The sequence below is a fragment of the Gadus chalcogrammus genome, chromosome 11 (assembly GCF_026213295.1).
Source record: "Gadus chalcogrammus isolate NIFS_2021 chromosome 11, NIFS_Gcha_1.0, whole genome shotgun sequence".
Taxonomy (NCBI): Eukaryota; Metazoa; Chordata; class Actinopteri; order Gadiformes; family Gadidae; genus Gadus; species Gadus chalcogrammus.
Genome location: NC_079422.1, coordinates 4037701 through 4063961, shown reverse-complemented (window position 1 = coordinate 4063961; position 26261 = coordinate 4037701). Strand labels below are relative to the sequence as shown.

The window sequence follows — 26261 nt, the reverse complement described above, 5'->3', positions numbered from 1 at the left end:
CCTCTCGTTTTTGTCCACACTCTCCAGTCCAATGAATCCGTATCCCACTCGGGGTGACCATGTCGGTTCCACACACCGTAAATGTATTGACGTTGAGCAATCCCTCACTGTTTACATGGGTACCATTGTTCCATGCAGTTTTTAGTTGGTTAAAATAACAATCTTATTGATTACTATCGTGTTCAGTCTAACGTAACATTGCATTTTTTTTTTTAATTGAGGACTGGTGAGGACCCTGTCCACTACGATGAGAGACAGCGTACAGTGGGTCCTCACTAGTGACAGCCACCTTATACCCTGTTCACTATGATGAGAGACAATGTACAGTGGGTCCTCACTAGTGACAGCCCCCATGTAACCTGTTCATTATTAGGAAATTTGGAAAAATAAGATTGCTGTGCAGCTATTACCAATGACAACAAATAAGCAATCAGTAACTCCAGACCAGGAAGTGACCCATTGGAAATTGACATTCTCTGAGGAAAACACTGTCACAGTTTGCTGAGCTGCTCGACAGAAACTAGACCAAAACAGATGCAGAAGAAACACACACACACACACACACACACACACACACACACACACACACACACACACACACACACACACACACACACACACACACACACACACACACACACACACACACACACACACACACACACACACACACACACACACACACACACACACACACATCTCCCCTGGCTGGAAGAGCCCTAATGAGGTAATGATGTTGAGCAGAGAGCTCTCATCCGTTTCTCTGGGACTTAACATCCGAGGACAGACTGTCTGTTCTGGACAAAGAATATTCAAATGCATCTGCTTAACCCACTAATACTGCACTTCCATCCGGAAGATTCTTCGCGGCTGCCAAAATCTTAACCTTTCCGACAAGATGTTTTCTCCAGTCAACTAAAGTGTATATTAAAATTTACATTTAGCAGACGTTTATATCCAAAGCGACTTACAACGATTAATGCACACTAACCGACAGCGGAGACAACCACGCAGAGCGACAGCCAGCTTGTCGGGAGCAGTTAGGGTGAGGTGTCTTGCTCAGGGACACCTCGACACTGAGCTAGGAGGAGCCGGGGATCGAACATGCAACCGTCCTGTTACTAGTGAAACCGCTCTACCTCCTGAGCTAAGCCGACCCCTAGAGTGTAGAGACGTGTGTGTATGTGGGGGAGCCTGTCACTGTGTGTATTCAAGCATTTATGTGTACATATTTGTGTGTGTGTGTGTGGTGTGTGTGTGTGTGTGTGTGTGTGTGTGTGTGTGTGTGTGTGTGTGTGTGTGTGTGTGTGTGTGTGTGTGTGTGTGTGTGTGTGTGTGTGTGTGTGTGTGTGTGTGTGTGTGTGTGTGTGTGTGTGTGTGTGGATGTGTGTTTGTGTGTGTGTATCCAGGGATATACATCTTCCCTGAGTTGTAACCTAGTGGGGAAGATGCACATGGTGCTGAGCCCCAGCCCTCTGAGAGAAAGTGCAGCTCTCGTTATGTGTGAGCCTATGTGAGGATCATCTTTCAGAGGCTGGCGCTGTCTATTCTGCTGTCAGGTGCATTGCCCTGCTTGCATCATTCTGGCTTTCTCTTCTCTTCATAATACACCTATATTAAGTTATATGCATTCTCGATCTATTGACGACCCATTGCAAACGTTCTCCCAGTTCCAGTTTATTCTCTCTTCTCTGTTACACTATACTGTATATTCTAACACTTAATTTGTGTATAAGGCTTTATATAGCCCAATAGATCCTGCAGTTGATTTGCCTTTCATCATAGCACTTTTTTCAAACTCTTAATAATGTATTAAGCACAACGCATGAGAAAAGTGGAGACCTTTGTAAACATGTCCTAATTTGGGGAAACGTGGTTTCTGAACTTTCGTTGCCAATTTACTTTTATCACAAATGAAAAACACAGATAAGCATAAACAAAGGATTCGTTGTATACCTGTGTATACCTACATTGCAAAGTAAAAAAAAAAAATGCACTGAAGTATGGAAGTAACGATCGTGATTCGGGACTAAAAGGGTGGTCCTGTAGCTAGCAGTATAGTTTGGTCAGCGTCGCTACGTTTTTTCTTTTTGTAGAAGTAGCGTGTTAAAATAAAGACCTGGTAATGCTTGACCAAGGTTATCATCAAACCATCCTTACCATGGATTTCATGATAATAATGCATCTTATAATTGTGTTGATCTGTTGTAATAAGCTCTTGATGGTTAACGGAAGCTCTAAAAAAGCGCAGCATAGCGGAAAAGGCTATGGACAATGAAGACTCTTTATGAAGACACCACGACCTATTAGACCATCCATGGTTAAGTCCTTGTGTGATTGACACTATGTAAGAAGTGACGCTCCATTCAGAACACAATTAAGAACCGAGGCGCCGCACACTAAGTGCCGCTTAACAATCAAACACATCATACCTTGTTTAAAGTCGTGCAGTAGAAGATGATCCAGATGTTGACATAATTTGAGTCCTTCTCACTATGTTGAGTTTGGCGGGGTTGTGGTTCGGAATCCTGGCGATGATAAGAGGTGTGTTGTAGTAAGGCCACAGAGGTGGGAGGGTAGCGAGGCGGTGAGCGCGTTTCTGTTCCGCTCAGCAGGAGGAGGGAGGTGGGGAGGAGGAGAGGAGGAGCGGACGGGGAGCAGGGGAGGAGGAGGTGTGGGTTGAGGGGAGGAGATGGGGAGGAAGAGAGGAGGAGGGGATGAGGGCAGGAGGAGGAGGAGGTGGTGAGGGGAGGAGGAGGAGAGAAGGAGCGGTGTGTGCATACATCCAACGCATCAGCTACAGTAGATAGGCATGTGCCTCAATTACCAATGCCTAGCTCGATTGACATAAATCCCTCCTTAAAGGTGGATGTAGAGGTGCCTGGGCTGAAGGCACAGTCAGTGATTCTAGCAGAAACATGTGTCATCGTTAAACCGCCGTCTAGATGCTCACAGCACGCAGGGAGATGCTGCCTCACTCTGTACCTTAAACCTAAAAGTAGATTAGAGTGTTTCTACTCCTATGGTTGTTGTAATTGGATGATTTCTGTCTTGTATCGCCCTCTGCTGTCTGTCTTTTCTAACAGGTCAATGTCGCTGCATCAAACCACACCAACAGCCCAAGACAAAACCAAAAGATATGACTGACTTAAAGGAATTATATTTTGCTGTTGTAGTATTGGCTAGTTTAAACTATGTCATTATGAGAGTGGAGGAATCTACTGATTGCTCTACTTTGATTTCTTACCTTACAGTTAATGTTACCTATTATCTGATTAGCATGACATTATTGGAGCAGTCTTGTTTTAATGTGTTATCTATCTGTTGAATCATGTCTCAGACGATTTGTAATTAAATAGGCTGTCCATTTCCGTGCCCACATGGCCCCCCTTGGGGGTGCTACTGATAACGACAGTTATTTGCAGCAAGGGTTGGTCAAACAACATGAGCCTACTGTACGACAGTGGCACATCCTTTGCTAAGAGAGTGCAGCGAGACATAGGCATACAATAACGACACTAAGAAGGAAGAGACGAGGGCAGGGGAAGAGAAAGGGTTCTTGCGCAAGAGCTGCTCCTGATCCCCATCAGAGTGCATCATGGGAGAATGATAAACATTGGAATTGCTTTGAGCACCTGCACCGGAAAGATATTACACAAGTAGACTGTGTTTATCTTGAGGTTGATTATGATTGTGGGAGGCAGTGGTAACAAAGAAATCTAAACACAAACGCACATCTGAAAATAAATGTTAAGCATTGTGGTCTTCTCTTTGGTGTGGATCCTGTTCTCCATGGATGTGCGGCCGGCTGCCCTTGGCCCGGGTATCAGGTGACCGGCCCCAGCGCCACGGATCTCTCAGGGCAGCCATTTTGTCCCAGAGCCAGAGCCCCAGCGGTCTCCAGTTGCAGGATTGGATGAGCACTCTCTCTAGAAGGAGTACACACAACAATGCCACTCCTGTCCAAGGGACGAGACGGGGGGCCGCGGAGGCACCCCAGAAACACTCCAGGACTGACATGAACCCTGGTCACCTTGAACCCGGGCAGCTTACCTGATGCAGAAAATAGAGCAACATTAGGGACGGTTCCTAATCCTCAATGACAATGATCTGCAGGGGCCCTTACTGGCCTGGCCAGTAATGCTGGCCAGGCCCCCTGCAGCCCCATTGGTTGTTATAAAGCAACAAAGCTGACAAAGCTGCACAGCGCAAAGTCAAACCAGTAATTGATTGACAAAGGTTTTATCCATCAATGTACCTGTCTGTCTGTCTGTCTGTCTGTCTGTCTGTCTGTCTGTCTGTCTGTCTGTCTGTCTGTCTGTCCGTCCGTCCGTCCGCCTCTCTCTCTCTCTCTCTCTCTCTCTCTCTCTCTCTCTCTCTCTCTCTCTCTCTCTCTCTCTCTCTCTCTCTCTCTCTCTCTCTCTCTCTCTCTATCCATCTGTATCTATCTATCCTTCCATATATCTTTCGATCTGTTTTGAATGTACGGTGTCCTTGAGAGCCATGAAAGGCCCCTTTAAATAAAATGCATTATTATTTTTATTATTATGTATGTATGCATGTATGTATGTATGTATGTATGTATGTATGTATGTATGTATGTATGTATGTATGTATGTATGTATGTATGTATGTATGTATGTATGTATGTATGTATGTATGTATGTATGTATGTATGTATGTAGCATGTATGTATGTATGTATGTATGTATGTATGTATGTATGTATGTATGTATGTATGTATGTATGTATGTATGTATGTATGTAGCATGTATGTATGTATGTATGTATGTATGTATGTAGCATGTATGTATGTATGTATGTATGTATGTATGTAGCATGTATGTATGCATGTAGTATGTGTGTGCGTATGTCTGTATGTCTGTATGTATGTATGTATGTATGTTTGTATGTATGTATGTATGCATGTATGTATGTATGTATGTATGTATGTATGTATGTATGTATGTATGTATGTATGTATGTATACATATATATATATATATATATATATATATATATATATATATGTATATATATGTATATTCTATATATTGTCATGATATAATGTGTAATATAAGACACTCCATACTATTGATTGGTTATATAGGATTTCATACCCAGGACACAAATTCTTTTACATGATTTTATCATTGAAGCCCACCCATTATGCATATGAAAGTCATTGATATTAATAAATCTGCTTTGTAAGCTATATTATCCTTAGATACACAAAGTTCTGCACATTGTCAGAACAGCTTGTATTACCTCTATAGATATATTTTGTTTTCCTAGGTTAAGAACATCTTTTCAAGTACTGGCTATTAAAAGCCTACATTCAAAAGCATTCCTGTCCTTTAGCCCTCCAATGTTCAATAAATACAGCAAGGTTTCCATTGTGAGCTAATATGTCTAGATGTGCGCTTCTATGGTCACATCAATGCTAAAGATCAGTAGCTAGTGTGTAGGATTAAGTGCCATCTAGTGGTGAGGTTGCAGATTGCAGAGCAAGGTACGTTTTATTACTCTGGGGCCGTATTCACAAAGGATCTTAGGGCTAAAAGTAGGTCCTAACTGGCGAATTTAGGAGTAACTCCTAAAAAAAAATGGACGTGTCACTCTTAAATTTAGGACTCCTAACTTTTTTCACTAAGAGCAATTCACAAAGTATTTTAGGACTAAAAGTAGCACCTAAGTCTAGGAGAGCTTAAAAGTCCTCAAGAGGACTCCTAACTAGACCTATTCACAAAGAATCTTAAAATGCCTGCGAGACGAAATGTTAGGGTATTCAACTTATTGTGGAGTTAATGCGCGATGCAATAACATCCCCGACTAACAGGAATAATCCGATTAGTCCCGAAATAAAATGTTATAAAAATTATAAATTATAAAAAAATATATATAACTTATAAAAAATAAAAATAATTGCGCCATCAAAAGACGAGGACGTGTTCATCAATAGGAAGAAAGTGCATTCCATCAACACGCAGGTTGTTTTTGATGCAAATTTTAACATAGCCTACTGGATGTTGTTGCAAAGTGGCCTGGATCTTCAGCTACCCATGATTCGCGCATTTTAATGGTGAGCGGTCTGAGGTAGCTTTTTGAGATGTAGGAGTTGGGTGTCACTTGCTGGGTGACAGTGACTATCCATGCAAGACGTGGCTCTAGACACCCTACCTTAATCCACTCGTGGGAGACGACGCTGAAGTTGGCATCCGATTCGCAGCATCCGATTCAGCAGCTGGTCCACTTTAAATCGGTCCTGCTTGAAAAATACTACACCTAGACTCTTCAAATCTGGACTAGATTATCACAGTGAGGCTATACATTATAATAAACATAGTTACAGATTTGTGAAACCTTTTTTCTATTTGTGAAAATGCAATACAGGCTCATTTTAATGCTTTTTAGGGGTCCAGACTGCATTAGAACGGGTCCTGATTGAAAACCACTACACCTAGACTCTTCAAATCTAGACTAAATTATCACAGTGAGGCTATACATTATGTAAAACATAGTTTCAGATTTGTGAAACCTTTACCCTATTTGTGAAAATGCAATAAAGGCACATTTTAATGCTTTTAGTGGTCCAGACCGCATTAGAACTGATCCTGATTAAAAACCACTACACCTAGACTCTTCAAATCTGGACTAAATTATCACAGTGAGGCTATACATTATGTAAAACATAGTGTCAGATTTGTGAAACCTTTAACCTATTTGTGAAAATGCAATGCGGTCTGGACCCCTAAAAAGTATTCAAATAAGTCTGTATTGCATTTTCACAAATAGGGTAAAGGTTTCACAAATCTGAAACTATGTTTTACATAATGTATAGCCTCACTGTGATAATGTAGTCCAGATTTGAAGAGTCTAGGTGTAGTGGTTTTCAATCAGGACCGATTTGAAGATTCTAAGTGGTTTTCAAGCCGAATCGGATGCTGCGAATCGGATGCCAACTTCAGCGTCGTAACCGGGAGCACAGTTAAAGTGTAACATGTAAGTGATTACGCAGATTACGCTTAGTCCTATGCGTAAAAACACATCGTATTGGCTCTTTGCGACCACACAAACATACACGAAATGTTGTGGAGAGAGGAATTGGGCAGATGAAACGTCGGTTTCATGTCCTCCACGGCGAAATACGCCTCACCCCAGAGAGGGCAAGCACAGTAATCACTGTATGTGCCATTCTACACAACCTTTGCAAGCGGAGGAACATTCCACAGCCAGACGATGATGATGATGATGATGATGATGATGATGATGATGATGATGATGATGATGATGGCGATCAACATTACAAGGAATTTGGCCGTGTGGACACTTTGGCACAAATCAGTCAACACTTGGGTAGTTCGTAACATTTATTTTCTTTTAGATTTTACGTATTTTTATTGTTTGCTTTCTCTCTCTCTTGAACGTGCAGGCTACAACGTCATTATCGTGGTCTGCACAAAATTGTCATCATGCGTGTATTCTGCTAACTGCACTATAACTACTTAATAGGAATTCATTTCTAGCCTAGGCTATTTCCTTGTTTTTCGGTGATTCAGTGGGCTCGTCTGAACAACCAATCACCGAACTGACCGCTTCTAAACTCGTGCACGAGAATTGACGTAATCCATAGCAACGGCGCGTCACTCTTAGTTCACTCTTTGTGATTTATCCTTAGTAAGAGTAGGTCTCAGCGGCTTTGTGAATAACTTTTAAGAAAAAACTCCTCCGTAAAATGTTTTAGCGCGAGTTAGGAGCACTCCTAGCGGTAAGATAAAATGCTTTGTGAATACGGCCCCTGTTTTCTGGGAATAATTGACGCAAGCAGAAACCAGAAAACAAGCAGTTTTTTCGTGTTTTCGTTTTGACAAGAAAACGAAAATCTAAATTTCAGTTCGTTTATTCGTTTTTTGGTTCTTACCATGTTTCTTACTGAGCGAAACGAATTTACCACTCAATATCTGGGGCCGTATTCATTCGCCCTGTGCTCTTCATAATAAAAGTTCTTCCGTTTGATAATGTCGACAAAAATATTGCTGTATTATAGACACTAGCAGACACAGAGGACCACACCACCCACAGTCAAGACTGACACGGCTTCAAATAACAATAATAGTATTCATAATCATTTGAAAATGAGAATTTATGAAGTTATGATGACTTCAGTGCAGTTGATCTTTAGCCACAGTTAATACATGCAGAGCAGACCTGAGATCGCTGGCTGCTGATTTCCTCACAGCCTGAGAGCTATGAGGAATAAAAGTGATCACAACACATTTCTGACAGCTGAAAATTGCGCATTTGTTGACCTTTATCCATTTAAAGTAAACAAATTATTTTTTCTTGTTGAAAGATATTTTATATTGTTTTCATATTATTATGTACTGATGGTGTTTACAGAATTGCGAGTGCGTGTTATATTGAAAGCGAGGCTGGGTGTGCCTATGAATATAGGCTACAGTGAGTTTTTTAAGGTGCTGTACAAGCAAATCATATTGTCTACTCTGTACAGTGACAGGGAGTGTAAAGTAACCTACTTCATTCAATATCGAATAGGCTACTGTAGCCTACAGTACAAATGGTTTTGCTCATGGCAGTTGTGACAGTCATTTTAACGTGTCAGCAGGCAAGCTTCACTCATTCCAGGATGCATTATGCGTTGTCCTATAGCCTACTTGGAACATGTTTTGGAATGGATCTATAGTAGCGTATAGAAATTTGCTCATAACAGGCCAGCTGGAATACAAAGCAAACTCTTTGTATTCCAGCTGTTTTTTTTGTGATGTTTTATGATGTTTCAATGTTGCGTTGGTAATGTGTTAGACAGCTTAGATGTTCTTAGATGCTTTGTTAACCTGATTCCTATCCCACTCTGTTTAATTAAAAGTGTGCTACTGCTGCAAAACTGCTTTTTTTCTTTTCTTTAATGTGTTTGGAAATGACTTTTAATGATGTTAACTAGATCTCATAACTGGCCTAAACACATAAAAATGTGTATATACCCTATACCGTTTGACTATAAGACCTCTATAATAATCTCTATTCATGTAGCATGAATATGAATTAGAGTCCAAGCGGGTTACGCAAGGCAAGGCAATTTTATTTTTATAGCCCGTTTTTACAAACAGTTTGTCTCAAAGGGCTTTACATAGCATGAGCATCATAACAACATCCTCTTCCCTTAAACCCTCACATCGACTGAGTAAAAACTCCCAGGAAAACCAAGGGGAATAATTGCAGTTGGTTCAGACTGGGGGTGGAGCTGTGGAGAATATATGGAAACACAGAGAGACTGCGAGACGCCAAGGCCAAACTACAAGGTGCGAAAGGTGAGGGGGGGGGGGGGGGGGCTGGTTCCACAGTAAAGGAGTCCAGTAACTGAATGCTCAACCCTCCATTTACAACGTTGTAGGGAATGCTGAGGTTTCCTTTACTGGTGTGTGGTGCCAGAAGATATTCATTGAAAACAAATATATTTAAAGGGCTCATTATAAGTTGAGGAAAACACAACAATTATTATTTTCATGTGATAATACATTAATTAAAACATAGTACTGATTGTGAAATTCCATTTCGAAAACCGACGCGAATTGGAGGTTTCTTGATTCGCATAAAGGGTCTTATTTTCGATAATGCCTGCCCGGCGTGTATGTTCCATACATTATCCCGCTTAATACACGGCTACTTACCAAAACAAAAAACAACTTCACACGGTGTGTCTTTTTACAATTTATTTGTAACCAGCATTCGTAGTGTTGATCAGCAGAGAAATTGTCCACCAAAGACGTTGACGTCGCTGGGGATGATAAATTACCCGAGTAGCCTACTTGCGGATTAATCCGAATGATGGCAAAAAAATCCACTTTCCTAACACGGCATTGAGAAGACCCGTGTAATCAATAGGCCTATATATATTATATAAATAGATATTATATACACAGTCAAACTGCACCTTTTAGGAGAGTAATGGAGGAAATGAACAATGATGGCAGGATGCCATTTGTGTGTATGTGTGTGTCTATGTGTCTGTGTGTTTGTGTTTATATGTGTGTGTGTTTATGTTTGTGTTTATGTGTGTGTGTGTGTGTGTGTGTGTGTGTGTGTGTGTGTGTGTGTGTGTGTGTGGGTGTGAGTGTGTGTGTGTCTGTGTGTGTTTGAGTGTTTGTGTATAGATATGTGTGAGTGTGTGTGTCTGTGTGTGTTTGTGTGTATATGTGTGTGTGTGTGTGTGTGTTTTTGTTTGTATGTTTGTGTGTGTGCGCATGTGTTTTTTTGTGTGTGTTTGTGTATATGTGTGTGTGTGTATGTGTGTGTGTATGTGTGTGTGTGTGTGTATGTGTCTGTGTGTGTTTGAGTGTTTGTATATAGATATGTGTGAGTGTGTGTGTCTGTGTGGGTTTCTCTGCGTGTTTAGTGTGTGTGTGTTTTTGTGTGTTTTTGTATATGAGTGTGTGTGTGTTTTTGTGTGTGTGTGTGTGTGTGTGTGTGTGTGTGTGTGTGTGTGTGTGTGTGTGTGTGTGTGTGTGTGTGTGTGTGTGTGTGTGTGTTTGTTCATGTCTTCCGGTGCAGAGTACAATCTTCATCTATTATCTGCATCTTGCAATTTTTCAAGTAGATCCTCAAAAACAACATTGCTGTTTTATTGCTTTTTCTCACTAGAGAGCCATAGGGTAGTCACAGGCCGATGTTAAAGCTTCTTCTGTCAATAAGGTTGATCGTTAAATCCCCTGCTCCTCCTGAAGTGTTGAGGTGACCCCATGCAAGATTCCTAACCATAACTGGCTGTTCACCTGCATCATTGACATTGTCTTCATTGTATGGATGTGTGGATAAATAGGTGATGGTGAAGCACTTATTCTAAATGAGTAGTGGTTTGAGTAGCCAAAATGAACTGCATAAATGCAGTTCATTTATCATGGATTTGGATTCATTCGTTCATATTGAGTTTAAATTGGGCTCACAAACGGGCCGTCTTCAACTCTACTCCATTTCCCATAGCTGCCTGGAGCTCCTTGTAGTCCTTGGTGGGGATGGGAGGGATGGGCAGGTCCGAGGGGAGGTCCGGGTCAGGGAGCTGCCATTCAATGAAGACCTTATACGTCAGAGTCCCCAAGACAGCTCCTATCATGGGAGCCACCAGCGGCACCCAGAACCAGTAATTGTAACACCTGATAAGAGGATTGAAGGGGTCATGCCCAAATATATTTAATGTAATTAGTTTAGAGTGTGTTTTGCAGATGTCTGATTCATCGTGTTTGAAACATACGTGAAGACCTCTCCGCCCCAGCCTGCTGTTAGTGTGAAGAGGCGTGGTCCCAGGTCTCGCGCAGGATTTATTGCACCTCCACAATTAGCTGACATTGACATGGCTATACCGAGGACTATCGTCGCCACGATGGGGGGGATCAGGCCTGGGGGCGCCGGTGTGTTCCTCTCCTCCCCCAGACCCAGAATACATAGCAACAGCATGGCTGTCCCGACGACCTGGGAAGAGGCAATACCACACACCGTTAGCAAAGTCCAATGCTAGCGAAACGGGATTGCTTATTATCAAAACAATCACACAATTTTACCACTTTATTACTCTTATCTAATGTCAAACTGACCTGATCAAGGAAACTTCTGCCGAGAGAGATATATTCTGAGGGGTATGTGGCAAAGATGGACGCCGTCTCGTTGGGTCCGTAAACAGTTAACTCACCTCCACTAAATTCCATTATGGCGTCTGAAAATGTTTATAGTAATAAAATAAATACAGCCTGAAATGGCTGTGCTATTATCATGTAATCATGGTCAAATCATTAACATAAAATTCAAACACCAAGGGTGGACCACACAAACATTTCCTGGATGAATTGACTTGTGGAGGGCCACGTTTGATTCTTGATAAACTTTCTAGACCAGGAGTGCAGGTCTAATGCAATTCATGAATGGCAACAATTTAACTTCCATATGCTAGTGCCAAGGCCTGCTTTATATTATTTATTTTTCATTTATTATCCAGTGATTTGTACCAAGTAAGAATACACCTTTTAAGGTCCACCGTTAATACAGTTTCAAATATTGTTAATCTGTTGTGCATTTACTGTTGTTTTCCTTTGCAAATTTGTATAAAGTAATATTTACACAAAACCCACCATAGTAGACCAAAAAGACAAGGCAAGATGCCACATAGGCACCCATCACCTGGGAGAGAGAGTAGGGAAGCAGCCGGGTCCAGGAAACCTTGCGCAACACACAAAAACTCAGGCTCACAGCAGGATTAAGATGAGCCCCTATACAGCAGAGGAGAGAGTGAGAGACATGTTTTTCACAATTATTGAGTCCAGGAGTCACATGCATAACTTTAGTATCTATAGTAACAACATAGTTGAAGTGTTGCAATTACGCAACATTGAAATCCTTGAGACAAAGGAGGAAACCATATTTGTAATGGCTTGGCAACAGAACCAGCACTGGTTGAATAATGGCATAACTACATCTCACAGTGTGAGCCAGCAGAATGAGTAGGATAATATTATGCAATGTTTACTTTTTGGAACATTGACAGTTGAAGCACCAGTTAATCATTGTTGGCTGTTGGCAATAGTACATTACTATTTTAACTAGGGATCGACCGATACAGATTTTTTAGGGCCGATACGATACCGATATTTTTTCATCAGCCTTAGCCGATATGCCGATACAGATTTTCTTGAGCCGATATTTAGAGCCGATATTTAGAGCCGATACTGCTTTTTCTCCCTCAATCATAAAAATTACACTGATAACAAATGTTACAAGTCTCAATTTAAAAAAAGGAACATTTATTTAACTTCAATATAAAAAACTATATTTAACAAATAGTAAAAACAGGTGAGGTAGAACAAGTAAGAACAAGTAGATGAACAATATTTAACAAATATTAAAAACAGGGGAGGTAGAAAAAAATGGCGAAAAAAATATCGGCGAAAATAAGCCGCGTATCGGCCGGTACGATACACGTAAAAACCGTGAATATCGGCCGATAATATCGGCCGACCTATATATCGGTCGATCCCTAATTTTAACAAAAAATGTCATGTTTGAATCATGGAAGGAGGATTTTGTTATTCATTTTTGGAAACATGCTCTTCATTGGATTTTTAGATGATCCATTTTCTCGGTTCTGTAGGCGTGATTAAACACTTGAAAATAGAGCAGAAAACAGCGGAAAAGAGAAAGACTAAACAAACAAAGAAAAAACGAGAGTTACGTATGTAACTACGGTTCTATGAATTCTGGATGACCGCCAGAGGCAGTGCTTAAAGGCCCACTATGCAACTTCGGGCATTTCTTCGCTGTTTTCTTGGTTTTGGCACGCACATTTCTCTACACAGCGCCCCCTACAGCTTCGTAGTAGTTATTTTACAACACTGTCGTAACAACTCGTTGACGACCCTTCCCCATGCACTTCTACGCGAGCCATGTGCATTTGTTTTCAAAGTAGCCTGCGAATGCGTGGAGCCATGTCCGAAGTAGATGTTCATAAAGTGTAGGCAAGGTTATACATTTTTTAAAAGGTGTATTTGTATTGCAATAAACATAAATCCATCCTTTTTTATGGTTGACGGGGAGAATTTATGTCCTAGATTATAATTGTTTTATCTTAGGTTGAACAGAACAATCAGTGTAAGAGTGTTGGCCAACATAATCATCTAAATAAATAAGAACCTGGATTCGGGGATTCAGTCTGTGTCTGGGGGACGAGACAGACGAACAGCAAAACACCCATGGAAACAAAGGTGTTTATATTGTTGCAACCAAGCAAGCTAGAAACATACAGGGCTCAGAACAAAAAGGTCACGAAAGCAATTTTTACAGGGCTCACAACAAAATGGTTGAGCAAACACATTTGTACAGAGACTATCAACATCAAGAATACCACGAAGACAAAGTTCACCCAAGGGTACTTTCAATTTCAAAAGCAACACGGCCAAGTCGGCGTCTGATTTGCAGTCTTCTTTTTCTTTCAGTTCACGCTATTCCTGAAAAGCTTGCCCAACGTTTACTCGTGTCTGGCCTCTCTGTCGGTCAGTCTCCCTTTTCTCTTCTTCTGTTCCTCCGACATTGGGTTTCTCTGTCTCTTTTTAGTCGGCTGATCTATGATGAATGTAACAATCCCTTAGTTACTTGTGTTTAAATCGAGCCGGTTCCGGGTTTGGGGGTCTGTGCCGTAAAGCAATTCGTTACTTCGCGAGACCCGAGACTCCTGCGAGAGTGGGCGGCGGGTCGCCGGCAGAAACATATTCCTTTTCTCCGCCAAGATGCGCAAGGGGGAGTCGAAACAACGAACAATCGAACAAAAATGTATAATAGAACCATCGCAATGACTCTTAGCCTGTTATATTAAGGTAAATCAAGCCAAAAAAGTTGCATAGTTCCCCTTTCACTCGTGTCTGATCTCTTTTCTGGTCCATTCTTCTTTTGTTCCACCGACAGTCGCCTCTTGGGTCCCTTATCAGTCGATTGATCCATGATGAATGCAACAATTGCCTCGCAACTGGCTGTTTATATCTAGCCCGGCCATGTTTGGGTGTGTGTCTGTGCCGTAAAGCATTTTCGAAACTACAATCTGACTACATTTTCGAGGCGCGATTGGTTACTTCTGCTGCGTCACATCCGGATTGTGTCGGTCCGAACAGAGCAAGTTGCATATATGCGCTTTTTCCTTGGAGAGGTGACATGGGGCAATGACACACCCACCAAACGACCCAGAAATGGTTGCAGAACCATCAGAATAACTCTCAACCAGCATAATTACAGTTTTTTCCTATCGTTTTCGGTCATGTACCCATACTATGGTCACTTTTCCCTATCACTTAACACAGTGGGCTTTAGAGACACACACCTCTGCATATCTGTTAACCTTTGGTGCAAAATGCACTACAACAACCACACCACAAACAATGCTGCCATAACTTAACACATGTTTCCTCTCAGAACACTATGACCTAAAAAACACTAACATCTTGAAGCATTGCCAATTGCATATATAAAATGTTGCTGTGTCCTCCAGTTTGGCATAGATTTCCTGTAGTGTTGCATAGAAAAAAAGAGAAAAAACACAGACAAACACTTCTTTGGACTACAGTAATAAAGTTTGTAATATTACAGTATGACAATCCAAGCCAAGTATCTGCTGACAGTGTTCATATGTCGGTATACCTCCCACAAAAGATGTCACAATTGAGTGTGGTAAATGTACTGTAATTGTAAATACAGTAAATACTGTAAGTGTTTTATGAGAAACTGAGAATAACAATTTTCAGTTTTTGTAATGCAAATTACATACAGTAAGTACGTAATCTATGATCCAGAAACAAATCACAAACACAACAGTCAGAATGCTGTAAATACTGTATAGTACCTGTTAGTTTGTGTGAAAACCCTCACGATTGATGCCACCGTTGATCTTGGCAAGTTCGGCTGAACCCTCAGACCAGCTTCCCTCATGGACAGACCATGATTGATTACATGGTCGATGACAGTTGCTCTGATTTCATCAGATACAACTGTCCTTGCTGCTGCTGCTCCTCTCCCTCTCCCTCTTCCTCTACCTCTCCCTCTACCTCTTCCTCTTCCTCTTCCTCTTCCTCTTCCTCTTCCTCTTCCTCCTACTCCACCTTCACCTTCACCTCCACCTCCACCGCCACCTTCACCTTCACCTTCACCTCCACCTCTTCCTCTTCCTCTACCTCTTCCTCTTCCTCTGCCTCTTCCTCTGCCTCTGCCTCTGCCACTTGCTCTTGCTGCATCCATTTTCCTATACCAACTACGTAAAGAAGTCCAAAGCAAATGCCAAAGAAGGCCCTTTTTCAACGAGGCACAAATTACATGTAAAACACCTGAGTAGGTCTTTAGCTGAGTAGGTCTTTAGCTGAAATGACCACCAGGTGTTTTGCATTGCAAAACTTATCCTCTGTGTTTTGTACAGATCATTGTATGTAGTGTTGCTTTTACATGCCAATTCACCAAGAACTATGGTGCACAGGGGGAAAAAAATCTAAATTACTGTAAAATAAAATAAATAAACTATAAACTAAATATTTTTTCTTATTCAAACATGTAACTTCATTTGTCTGTCCAAATGCAGCATCTTTCCATCTACAGTGATCTAAATTACTGATAAGTTAGGTTTTGAACAGAAAGTTCACTGTTTTGAACAGAGTATCTAAACATTGGTAAAATATGCTGTAGTTCCACAGCGTTTTGCCGGTAGTGAACATTGACTGGGGCAGGTATCCATGAAATTTGGAAGAAGGCGTCATTGCCAGCATTTGTATCTTAGCATAGGGGCAAGTAACCACAGTTTGGTTCACATGGTCTACTGGTATGCTCACTGTGTGAAGTGTTTAGGGAATGTGAACATGGTTTAGGTAAATTGCCTAAAACGATAGGAAAAAACTGTAATGTAATTTTGGCTAAAAAAGTTGCATAGTGGGCCTTTAACACTGGATGTCATCTATCACGCATGCGCAGGTCGAGTATTTAATATCAAAAAAGTCACACGTGCCCGGGGATGACGTCGGGGCGCCCGTCTACATAAGCAAACGTCACTCTCCAAGTATCCCTTCAGAATCTTCTCGCAAGATTCCGAGTGACAGAGAACTCTGGCGGTCATCCAGAATTCAAAGAACCGTAGTTACATACGTGACTCTCGTTCTATTTCATTCTTACTGACCGCCAGAGGCAGTGCTTTACACTGGATGACTATTACCAACGTAGTCACGAGGAATCCTGTACCCACCTATTAGGAAGGGCCTGAGGGTTCCTGAAAAACGGCTGCAGCCACTGCGTGGTAAGCAGCTACATTGACCCTGTAAAATCGGGCAAAGGTGCACGCTGAAGCCCAGGAGGCCGCTGCACAAATCTCACTTAGAGGCACTCCTCGTATTGCTGCCCAGGAGGTGGAGACACTCCTGGTGGAATGGCCTCTGATGTTAAGAGGCAAAGGCAGTCCTCTTGACTTGTATGCCTCCTCAATTACCTCCACCGCCCACTTGGAAAGCCTCTGTCTGGACAGCGCATGCCCCTTCCTCGGGCCCCCGTAGCAGACGAACAGGCCATCAGACTGGTGAAAACCAGCAGTTTCCTGTATGTAACATCTCAAGGCTCTCATTGGGCAGAGTAGTTCTGCTGAGCTAGCTTCCTCATCCGGTGGGTGTGAGGGGCCATAAGCTGCTAGCTCTATGACCTGATTATAGTGGGCCGAAGGCAATCTCTTTGGAAAAAAGATGGGTTAGGCCACAGCGCCACCCCTGTGCCATCTGAGTTCCAGCGTATGCACTGTTCACTCACTGACAACGCATGAAGCTCACTCACACGCTTGGCTGACGCGATCGCTAGAAGAAAGGCAACCTTTGCCGACAGCCATTTCAGTGGCGCCTGATCCAGGGGCTCAAATGGGGAGAGACGGAGGGCTCCAAGTACCAGAGGTAGGTCCCATGAGGGAACCTTGACAGCCCGTGGGGAGTTCCTCCGCTGGGCTCCTTTAAGAAATCGGGTCACCAAGGAATGAGACCCCACCGTCTGGCTATCAACCTTAATATAGCTGGATGAAATGGCAGCCACATAGACCCTTAAAGTGGAAGCAGATAGCTTCCTTTCCAGTAAGGACTGCAAAAAACGCAGTATCATTGGCACTGAGGAACACTCCGGTACCTCTCTCTGAGCCTCACACCACTTTGCAAATATCTTCCACCTGTTAGCATAAAGTGCCCTGGTGGAGGTAGCTCTTGAGTCTATGATGTTTTGAACTACCTCCTGGTCACATTCCATTATAAGTGGATCAGGCCCCTCAAGGGCCAAACCCATAGCTGCAGCCTGCAGGCACTCTGGGCTTGGGTGCCAGATGTGGCCCCCCAGCTGTGAGAGCAGGTCCCGCCTCTTCGGCAGGCACCATGGATCTCCATCCAGCAGCCTGTACATTACTGGAAACCAAGGTCTCCCTGGCCAGTTTGGGGCAAGAGTTAACCCTATCAGTGGAAATGGTGGGAAGGCATAAAGGTGCTGATGTGGCCATGGATGTGCCAAGGCATCCTGTCCCATCGGACTCATCTCTGACCGAGAGAACTAGAGAGGGCAATGTGTTGTGGACTCTGAAGCAAAAAGGTCGACCTCGGCTGTGCCATAATTGCTCCATATTGCCTCTAATACCTCTCGGTGGAGTCGCCACTCCCCCGACAGAGGTTTCTGGCATGAAAGAAAGACTGCCACCGTGTTCTGTGGCCCTGGAAGGTACATAGCCCTGAGGCTGGAAATGTAAGGGAGAGCCCATACAAGAAGTAGCTGTGCAACCTGTAATGACTGAGCCGACCTTGTGCCCCCTTGGTGGTTCCCATTGCAGACAGCTGACTTGTTGCCGCATCGTACCAGAACATGTCTGCCCCTCAAAGGAATTCGTGGAGCGCTAAATGAATAGCATGGAGCTGGAGCATATTTATGTGCCGTTTCCTGTGCGGCACACTCCAGAGCCCTCACACCGCCCTGTTCTGCCACACTGCCCCCCAGCCAGAGAGCGAAGCATCGGTCACCACCACCTCGTGGCATGAGGGATCAAACCCAGTGTGACACCTTTGGCAAGAAATGCCCTGCGTCTCCAGGGTTGTAATGCCAGGAGACATTGACTGGACACCCTGACTTTCCTGGATCCGTGCAACCTCGGATCTAAGTGGAGGCCATTGATCCAAACTTGGAACGGCCACAAGTGGAGGAGGCCCAGTGGCACTATTGACGTTACTGACGTCAACATTCCCATCAGCCGGAGAAAGAGGCTGTACCTTACTATCCTGTCCTCCCGAAAATGCAGGAGGATCTGGAGTATGGCCTCTACCCGCCGGGGAGACGGGAAGGCAAGCATTTGGACGGAGTCCAGGGTTATGCCAAGGAACAGTACCTTTTGGCTGGGAATAAGACAACCTTTGCCATAGTTGACTGTAAGACCATATGGCCTAGGAGGGCTGTGGTGTCCTGCTCTGCCCGTTCCCGGGTTGGAGCGCAAATAAGCCAATCGTCCAGATAAGGGAGGATTTTCATTCCGGTGGCTTGCATTGGTGCGAGCGCTGCCCGCATGGACCTTGTGGAGATCCGTGGGGCTAGTGATAACCCAAATGGGACCCTGTACTGGTAGGCCCGCCCTTCGAATGCGAAGTGCAGGTATGGCCTGTGATGTGGTGCTATCGGGACGTGAAAATAAGCATCCTTTAAATCTATTGATGTGAACCAGCTTTGCCGTGCGACGGCCTGGAGCACATTTGGAAAGGCAATACTTTCAGAAAACTGTTCAGCCCTCGTGAGTCCAGTATAGGGCGAAACCCACCGTCTTTTTTTTGAGTAAAACCCACCTTGCTGTGTCTGAGGATCTACGATCTCGATGGCCTTCTTCTCCAGGAGGGTGGATACCTCCTGCCTTGTGGGATCGCTGACTGTAGTCAGTCTGATCCCCCTGAAAACTGGGGGCTGGCGTCGGAATTGGAGATTGTACCCCTGGGAAAGCGTGGCCACCACCCAAGGGTCTGTAGTGCAACTTCCCGAGCAGATGAGGTGCTGCTGGGCGAGGCGCCCGACGCCCGCACCTGAGCCGTCAGTACCTGCCCCCATGTCCTCTTGGGGGCCTGGGGGGGGGGGGGGGGGTAACCCCGACCCATCTGTGCCTGGGGTGCAGGCCTTGTGAGAGCCCGACGGGCTTGATAGGGTCGCTCAGGAGCTGGTGAGGTCCTGAGATAACCACTAGGACGCGCTGGTGGCAGAGGACGATTGGTGCCATAACCTTGTGGAGGCTGCTGTCTCGGTAGAGATGTAGCTCCCCGAAGGCTAGCAAACTGCTGCCGTGTCTGGTTAGCCTGGATGCCACGATCCAAGGCCTGTTGTGCTGTTGTGCCAAACAGCTCTCACGGAACTACGGGGAGAGTGCGGAGGGTTCTCCGGCATGGCTCTGATAATGGAGACTGGGCCAGCCATACCTGCCGGCCAGCCATACCTGCCGGCCAGCCATACCTACCGGCCAGCCATACCTGCCGGCCAGCCATACCTGCCGGCCAGCCATACCTGCCGGCCAGCCATACCTGGTGGCCAGCCATACCTGGTGGCCAGCCATACCTGGCAGTGAGCCAGCATAAGTGACAACATCAGCCTACCAAGCTCTCTGGTCATGAAGGCAAACGCCTGCAAAGAGGTGTCACTTAGACTCTGTGCTGAAGTATCTGCACTGGATGATTGCAAGGACTGGAACACTGCCAGTATCAAATGGGACAAGGAGTTTCCGATATGGCCCATACGGGCCGCTGTGTCATAGCACCTCGTTAATAGGTCAGCAGTGATGCGACACTGTGGCCTGGGACAGCGAGCACTCGGCCGCAACACCTCCTCTGGTGCCACAATGAGTGGGGCAATGGTCGGCTCTAGAGCTGGCATTCAGTGAAGCCCATGCTTGCTGGCATTCTGCATTGAAGCCAAGGCCCTGCTGTCACTGGTGTGATGAGATAGAGATCTGGGGCCGTATTCACAAAGGATCTTAGGGCTAAAAGTAGGTCCTAACTGGCGAATTTAAGAGTAACTCCTAAAAATAATGGGCGTGTCACTCTTAAATTTAGGACTCCTAACTTTTTTCACTAAGAGCAATTCACAAAGTATTTTAGGACTAAAAGTAGCACCTAAGTCTAGGAGAGCTTAAAAGTCCTCAAGAGGACTCCTAACTCAGTAAGACCTATTCACAAAGAATCTTAAAATGCCTGCGAGACGAAATGTTAGGGTATTCAACTTATTGTGGAGTTAATGCGCGATGCAATAACATCCCTGACTAACAGGAATAATCCGATTAGTCCCGAAATAAAATGTTATAAAAATTATAAGTTATAAAAAAATATATATAACTTATAAAAAATAAAAATAATTGCGCCATCAAAAGACGAGGACGTGTTCGTCAATAGGAAGAAAGTGCATTCCATCAACACGCAGGTTGTTTTTGATGCAAATTTTAACATAGCCTACTGGATGTTGTTGCAAAGTGGCCTGGATCTTCAGCTACCCATGATTCGCGCATTTTAATGGTGAGCGGTCTGAGGCAGCTTTTTGAGATGTAGGAGTTGGGTGTCACTTGCTGGGTGACAGTGACTATCCATGCAAGACGTGGCTCTAGACACCCTACCTTAATCCACAACCGGGAGCACAGTTAAAGTGTAACATGTAAGTGATTACGCAGATTACGCTTAGTCCTATGCGTAAAACACATCGTATTGGCTCTTTGCGAGCACACGAACATACACGAAATGTTGTGGAGAGAGGAATTGGGCAGATGAAACGTCGGTTTCATGTCCTCCACGGCGAAATACGCCTCACCCCAGAGAGGGCAAGCACAGTAATCACTGTATGTGCCATTCTACACAACCTTTGCAAGCGGAGGAACATTCCGCAGCCAGACCATGATGATGGTGATGATGATGGCGATCAACATTACAAGGAATTTGGCCGTGTGGAACCGAGTGGACTGGCATTTAGGGATCACTTTGAAAACACATTTTAGGTAAACACCTTGGCACAAATCAGTCAACACTTGGGTAGTTCGTAACATTTATTTTCTTTTAGATTTTACGTATTTTTATTGTTTGCTTTCTCTCTCTCTTGAACGTGCAGGCTACAACGTCATTATCGTGGTCTGCACAAAATTGTCATCATGCGTGTATTCTGCTAACTGCACTATAACTACTTAATAGGAATTCATTTCTAGCCTAGGCTATTTCCTTGTTTTTCAGTGATTCAGTGGGCTCGTCTGAACAACCAATCACCGAACTGACCGCTTCTAAACTCGTGCACGAGAATTGACGTAATCCATAGCAACGGCGCGTCACTCTTAGTTCACTCTTTGTGATTTATCCTTAGTAAGAGTAGGTCTCAGCGGCTTTGTGAATAACTTTTAAGAAAAAAATCCTACGCAAAATGTTTTAGCGCGAGTTAGGAGCACTCCTAGCGGTAAGATAAAATGCTTTGTGAATACGGCCCCTGGGGTCTGGCCAGCATCTTTGAAGCTCCTCAATATAAATAGAATTAGTATCTTGTGGCGGGACACGCCTAAAGAATGCACTAGCTGGAGCAATTACTGCTTCCAACCCTAAGCGTGCCAGTGCCAGTCGGACCACTGGCTTAACCATGGCCGGGGAAGCTTCTGAGCCTGCCCTAGATCCACTCCCTACATGCTGGGAGCCGTCTCCAGAAGCCTGGGTAGAAGCCTATACCTCGCCCTGTCCCGGCCTGTCCTCATAGAACTGGCTACAGGAAGCCCTCGTAGACAGGGCATCTCCGTCCCATTCTGGTGTAGTTGGAGCCTCAACCTGAGGGATTGAACCCTGGGTTGACGCTAACCTAACTGGCTGAAGGTTAAAGAGCAAACTCTTAATCTCACCGAACTCTGACACTAGCTTGTCTACTTTGGCAGCATAACCGTCAGCCTTCCTAGCCTTCTTCCTGGGCGGGGCAGCCCTGGGTGGGGACCGTACTCGTACCATTGGTTCTCTTCGAGGCAGAGGAAGCTCGCCTTCAACCTGAGGTCCTTCCACCTCGGCTAGTCTTGCCACTTTCAGCCCATGTGGCATGAAACTGCAATTCATACACTGATCGTCAGACAGCCCCTCCCTCAGGTGGACCCCACCGAGGCATGCAGGGCATTCATCATGACCATCTAGGGCTAGCAGTGGAGCCATGCAAGTGCGACAACCATGTGAGCCTAACATGTTGGGGGAATTAAGCTATCCAAAATAGTATTTTTCCAGAGTGAAGTAGTTACTACTGAGTGAAAGCACCCGAGAGTAATAATTCCACAAAAGGGCAGCAACTGCTCAACGTAAGAAACTCAAAACTAAAACAGTGATTTGTTTTTTTCTTTCCAAATTAATAAATTTTTCTTATTTACCCACTAGCCCTAAACACAATGGGGAGCTTCTACTCTTAAATTCCAAACAAGGGAGCACACGCTTTAAAAAGGCACAAAAGGCAGCAAACGTCGGTAATGGCAATCTCGGATGCAGCAAGGCGGGGGCCGAAAACAGGATCCCCTTATCTTACTTAACTTTAAAGCTAACACAGAGAGAATACTTACCTTAGCAGCGGCTACAGCTGGTGAAGACGCTGTGTTAGCCTAGCGCTAATGTGAGCCGAGCTCACCGGCGAAAAGACCGGTATGCGGCGTTCGTAACAAAGCTGTGCGTGACTAATCGCAGCCCTTGGAGGATGAATCCATGGCTCCACCCATGCGGTTGCAGGGCTACCAGCCAAGAGTCACCGGCTAATATTACTTTTATTCAAGCTTATTCCGTACTAAACTCTTCTCGCTACTGTGAGAAGATACAAGGGACATCTTTGAGAGTGACGTGGGCTTATATAGACGGGCGCCCCGACGTCATCCCCGGTCACGTGTGACTTTTTTGATATTAAATACTCGACCTGCGCATGTGCGATGGATAACATCCAGTGTTAAGCACTTCCTCTGGCAGTCAGTAAGAATGAAATAGAACTCCCAACATTACTCCATTGAGAAGTGTCCTCTTTACAGTTTTTTCCTATCGTTTTCGGTCATGTACTCATACTATGGTGACCATAGTATGGTCACTTTTCCCTATCACTTAACACAGTGGGCTTTAGAGACACACACCTCTGCATATCTGTTAACCTTTGGTGCAAAATGCACTACAACAACCACACCACAAACAATGCTGCCATAACTTAACACATGTTTCCTCTCAGAACACTATGACCTAAAAAACACTAACATCTTGAAGCATTGCCAATTGCATATATAAAATGTTGCTGTGTCCTCCAGTTTGGCATAGATTTCCTGTAGTGTTGCATTGAAAAAAAGAGAAAAAACACAGACAAACACTTCTTTGGACTACAGTAATAAAGTTTGTAATATTACAGTATGACAATCCAAGCCAAGTATCTGCTGACAGTGTTCATATGTCGGTTTACCTCCCACAAAAGATGTCACAACTGAGTGTGGTAAATGTACTGTAATTGTAAATACAGTAAATACTGTAAGTGTTTTATGAGAAACTGAGAATAACAATTTTCAACGAGGCACAAATTACATGTAAAACACCTGAGTAGGTCTTTAGCTGAGTAGGTCTTTAGCTGAAATGACCACCAGGTGTTTTGCATTGCAAAACTTATCCTCTGTGTTTTGTACAGATCATTGTATGTAGTGTTGCTTTTACGTAAAAAAAGTAATTCCATGCCAATTCACCAAGAACTATGGTGCACAGGGGGAAAAAAAATCTAAATTACTGTAAAATAAAATAAATAAACTATAAACTAAATATTTTTTCTTATTCAAACATGTAACTTCATTTGTCTGTCCAAATGCAGCATCTTTCCATCTACAGTGATCTAAATTACTGTTAGGTTTTGAACAGAAAGTTCACTGTTTTGAACAGAGTATCTAAACATTGGTAAAATATGCTGTAGTTCCACAGCGTTTTGCCGGTAGTGAACATTGACTGGGGCAGGTATCCATGAAATTTGGAAGAAGGCGTCATTGCCAGCATTTGTATCTTAGCATAGGGGCAAGTAACCACAGTTTGGTTCACATGGTCTACTGGTATGCTCACTGTGTGAAGTGTTTAGGGAATGTGAACATGGTTTAGGTAAATTGCCTAAAACGATAGGAAAAAACTGTAACGCACCTGTGATTGACAGGAAATATGGAAATAACTAACCAATCATGGAAGTGATGGCCTGAGTATTCAGAATTGACTATGGAATGGTCTTGCATCTAAATTGGCTCATACAGAGGCATGCAGTCAATTCAAAGAGATGTTTTTGATGTATGTTTACCAGTGATGCCCATGGTGAGGTACATTGCTGACATCACCCCAACAGAGAAGGCCATGTTAACTGAGAGGAACTGGCCTCTGGTCTCTCTGCTGGTCTTGACCTGTGCTGCTGCCGAACAGCCAAACATCTGCCAGCCGGGAGGAACCAGGAGAAAAGATAACGATGGGGTCAGGGACGGTAAAGTTGGGTAATTCTGGGACACAACTGTAGAGGTAACAGACTGGAAAAACGCTATTCTGGTTACAAAACTACAACTTTTGGCAGAAAGAGTTATAGTTGCAAATATCACTTTGTGAACAAATATACAGACACACACACAGCAAACACCCAGCAAACACACACACGCACGCACGCACGCACACACACACACACACACACACAAACACACACATACACACACACACACACACACACACACACACACACACAAACACACACACACACACACACTCATACTATACATACAAAAGAACACTTAAACCCCCCCTCCCCCCCACACACCCTTAATGTCACTCATTTAATATAAATAGACACATATAATGCTAAACTTCCATACAACCTCAGAGCTACAAGGAAGCTTTCTATTTATGAGGTGGTATAAGAATTAACTCTCAAGGGACAGGTTCGCTAAGAGTCATCTAAATAGGGAATGGAACAATATATAATACAAGATATCAATGTAATCAACCACGGTAATGTTACTGTAATTCACTTACCATTAAGACAAAGGTCCCAATGAACTCTGCCATGCATTCCCGTATCAGTGCGTATTTCACCCTCAGTTTCCCCATCTCTGACAGGGAAATTGTCAGAGATGTATGTTACTTGACTCTTTAATAATGATGAATTCTAGTTTCTCATCCAGCCCTGGCTCTTGCAGGCCGTTATTCCGTGTTGAGCTCTTCTTTCTCCTCTTTCGGTACCAGAAGCCGGCCCTCCTGCCAGTCCTCCTCTCTATCCGCGGTAGAGTGCAATGATCCTCCCAATATAATTCAAATAGTGATATTAACTGCACTCTGCCAGTGCTTTTGGGGTAGACTGACTCCCTGCTCTCGGTTCCACCTGGACTCTTACAGACAATCACCACCTGGAACGGTTGGACAGCGTAAGCTGCTTTAATAACTTTGATAACTAACAGGTGAAGATTGGCTGACACAGTCACACTATCTCCCCTGTGTGATAGTGCACTAATATCTAGCTTTAATTGACTTGGAGATAATAAAGAGGGAGATTCTGTTTGTCTAATCAATAAGCCCCCCAGCCACCCCCATCCATTGATATTCAAGTAGTGGTGACAGCCTTAAGGACTTTGACCCTTGTCAAAAGTCCCTTTTTGTGCACACCAAGTGTGTAAAGTTATGAACAGGGTTGTTAGCATCGTACATATCTCCCTATATGAACTGATAACATATGTACAA

The 26261-nt window shown here is 43.8% G+C and overlaps 2 protein-coding genes across 2 annotated transcripts in view; both read right to left on the bottom strand.

The window, feature by feature from the left end:
* LOC130391818 (phospholipid-transporting ATPase ID-like) overlaps positions 1-2673 on the bottom strand; it is a 43505-nt gene extending 40832 nt beyond the window's left edge. Inside the window, 1 exon segment of the mRNA XM_056602115.1 lies at positions 2433-2673. The gene's annotated coding sequence lies outside the window, so the exon portion shown is untranslated.
* A 4383-nt stretch (positions 2674-7056) lies between these two features.
* Positions 7057-25649, bottom strand: LOC130392466 (aquaporin-10-like). The gene is made up of 7 exons (XM_056602965.1): positions 25560-25649; positions 24844-24970; positions 12138-12275; positions 11607-11725; positions 11267-11484; positions 11022-11168; positions 7057-7251 (listed from the first exon to the last, which is right to left on the bottom strand). Exons 1-7 carry the CDS (start codon positions 25632-25634, stop codon positions 7197-7199), a joined length of 879 nt encoding a protein of 292 aa, XP_056458940.1. The 5' UTR covers positions 25635-25649; the 3' UTR covers positions 7057-7196.
* Positions 25650-26261: the final 612 nt, after the last annotated feature.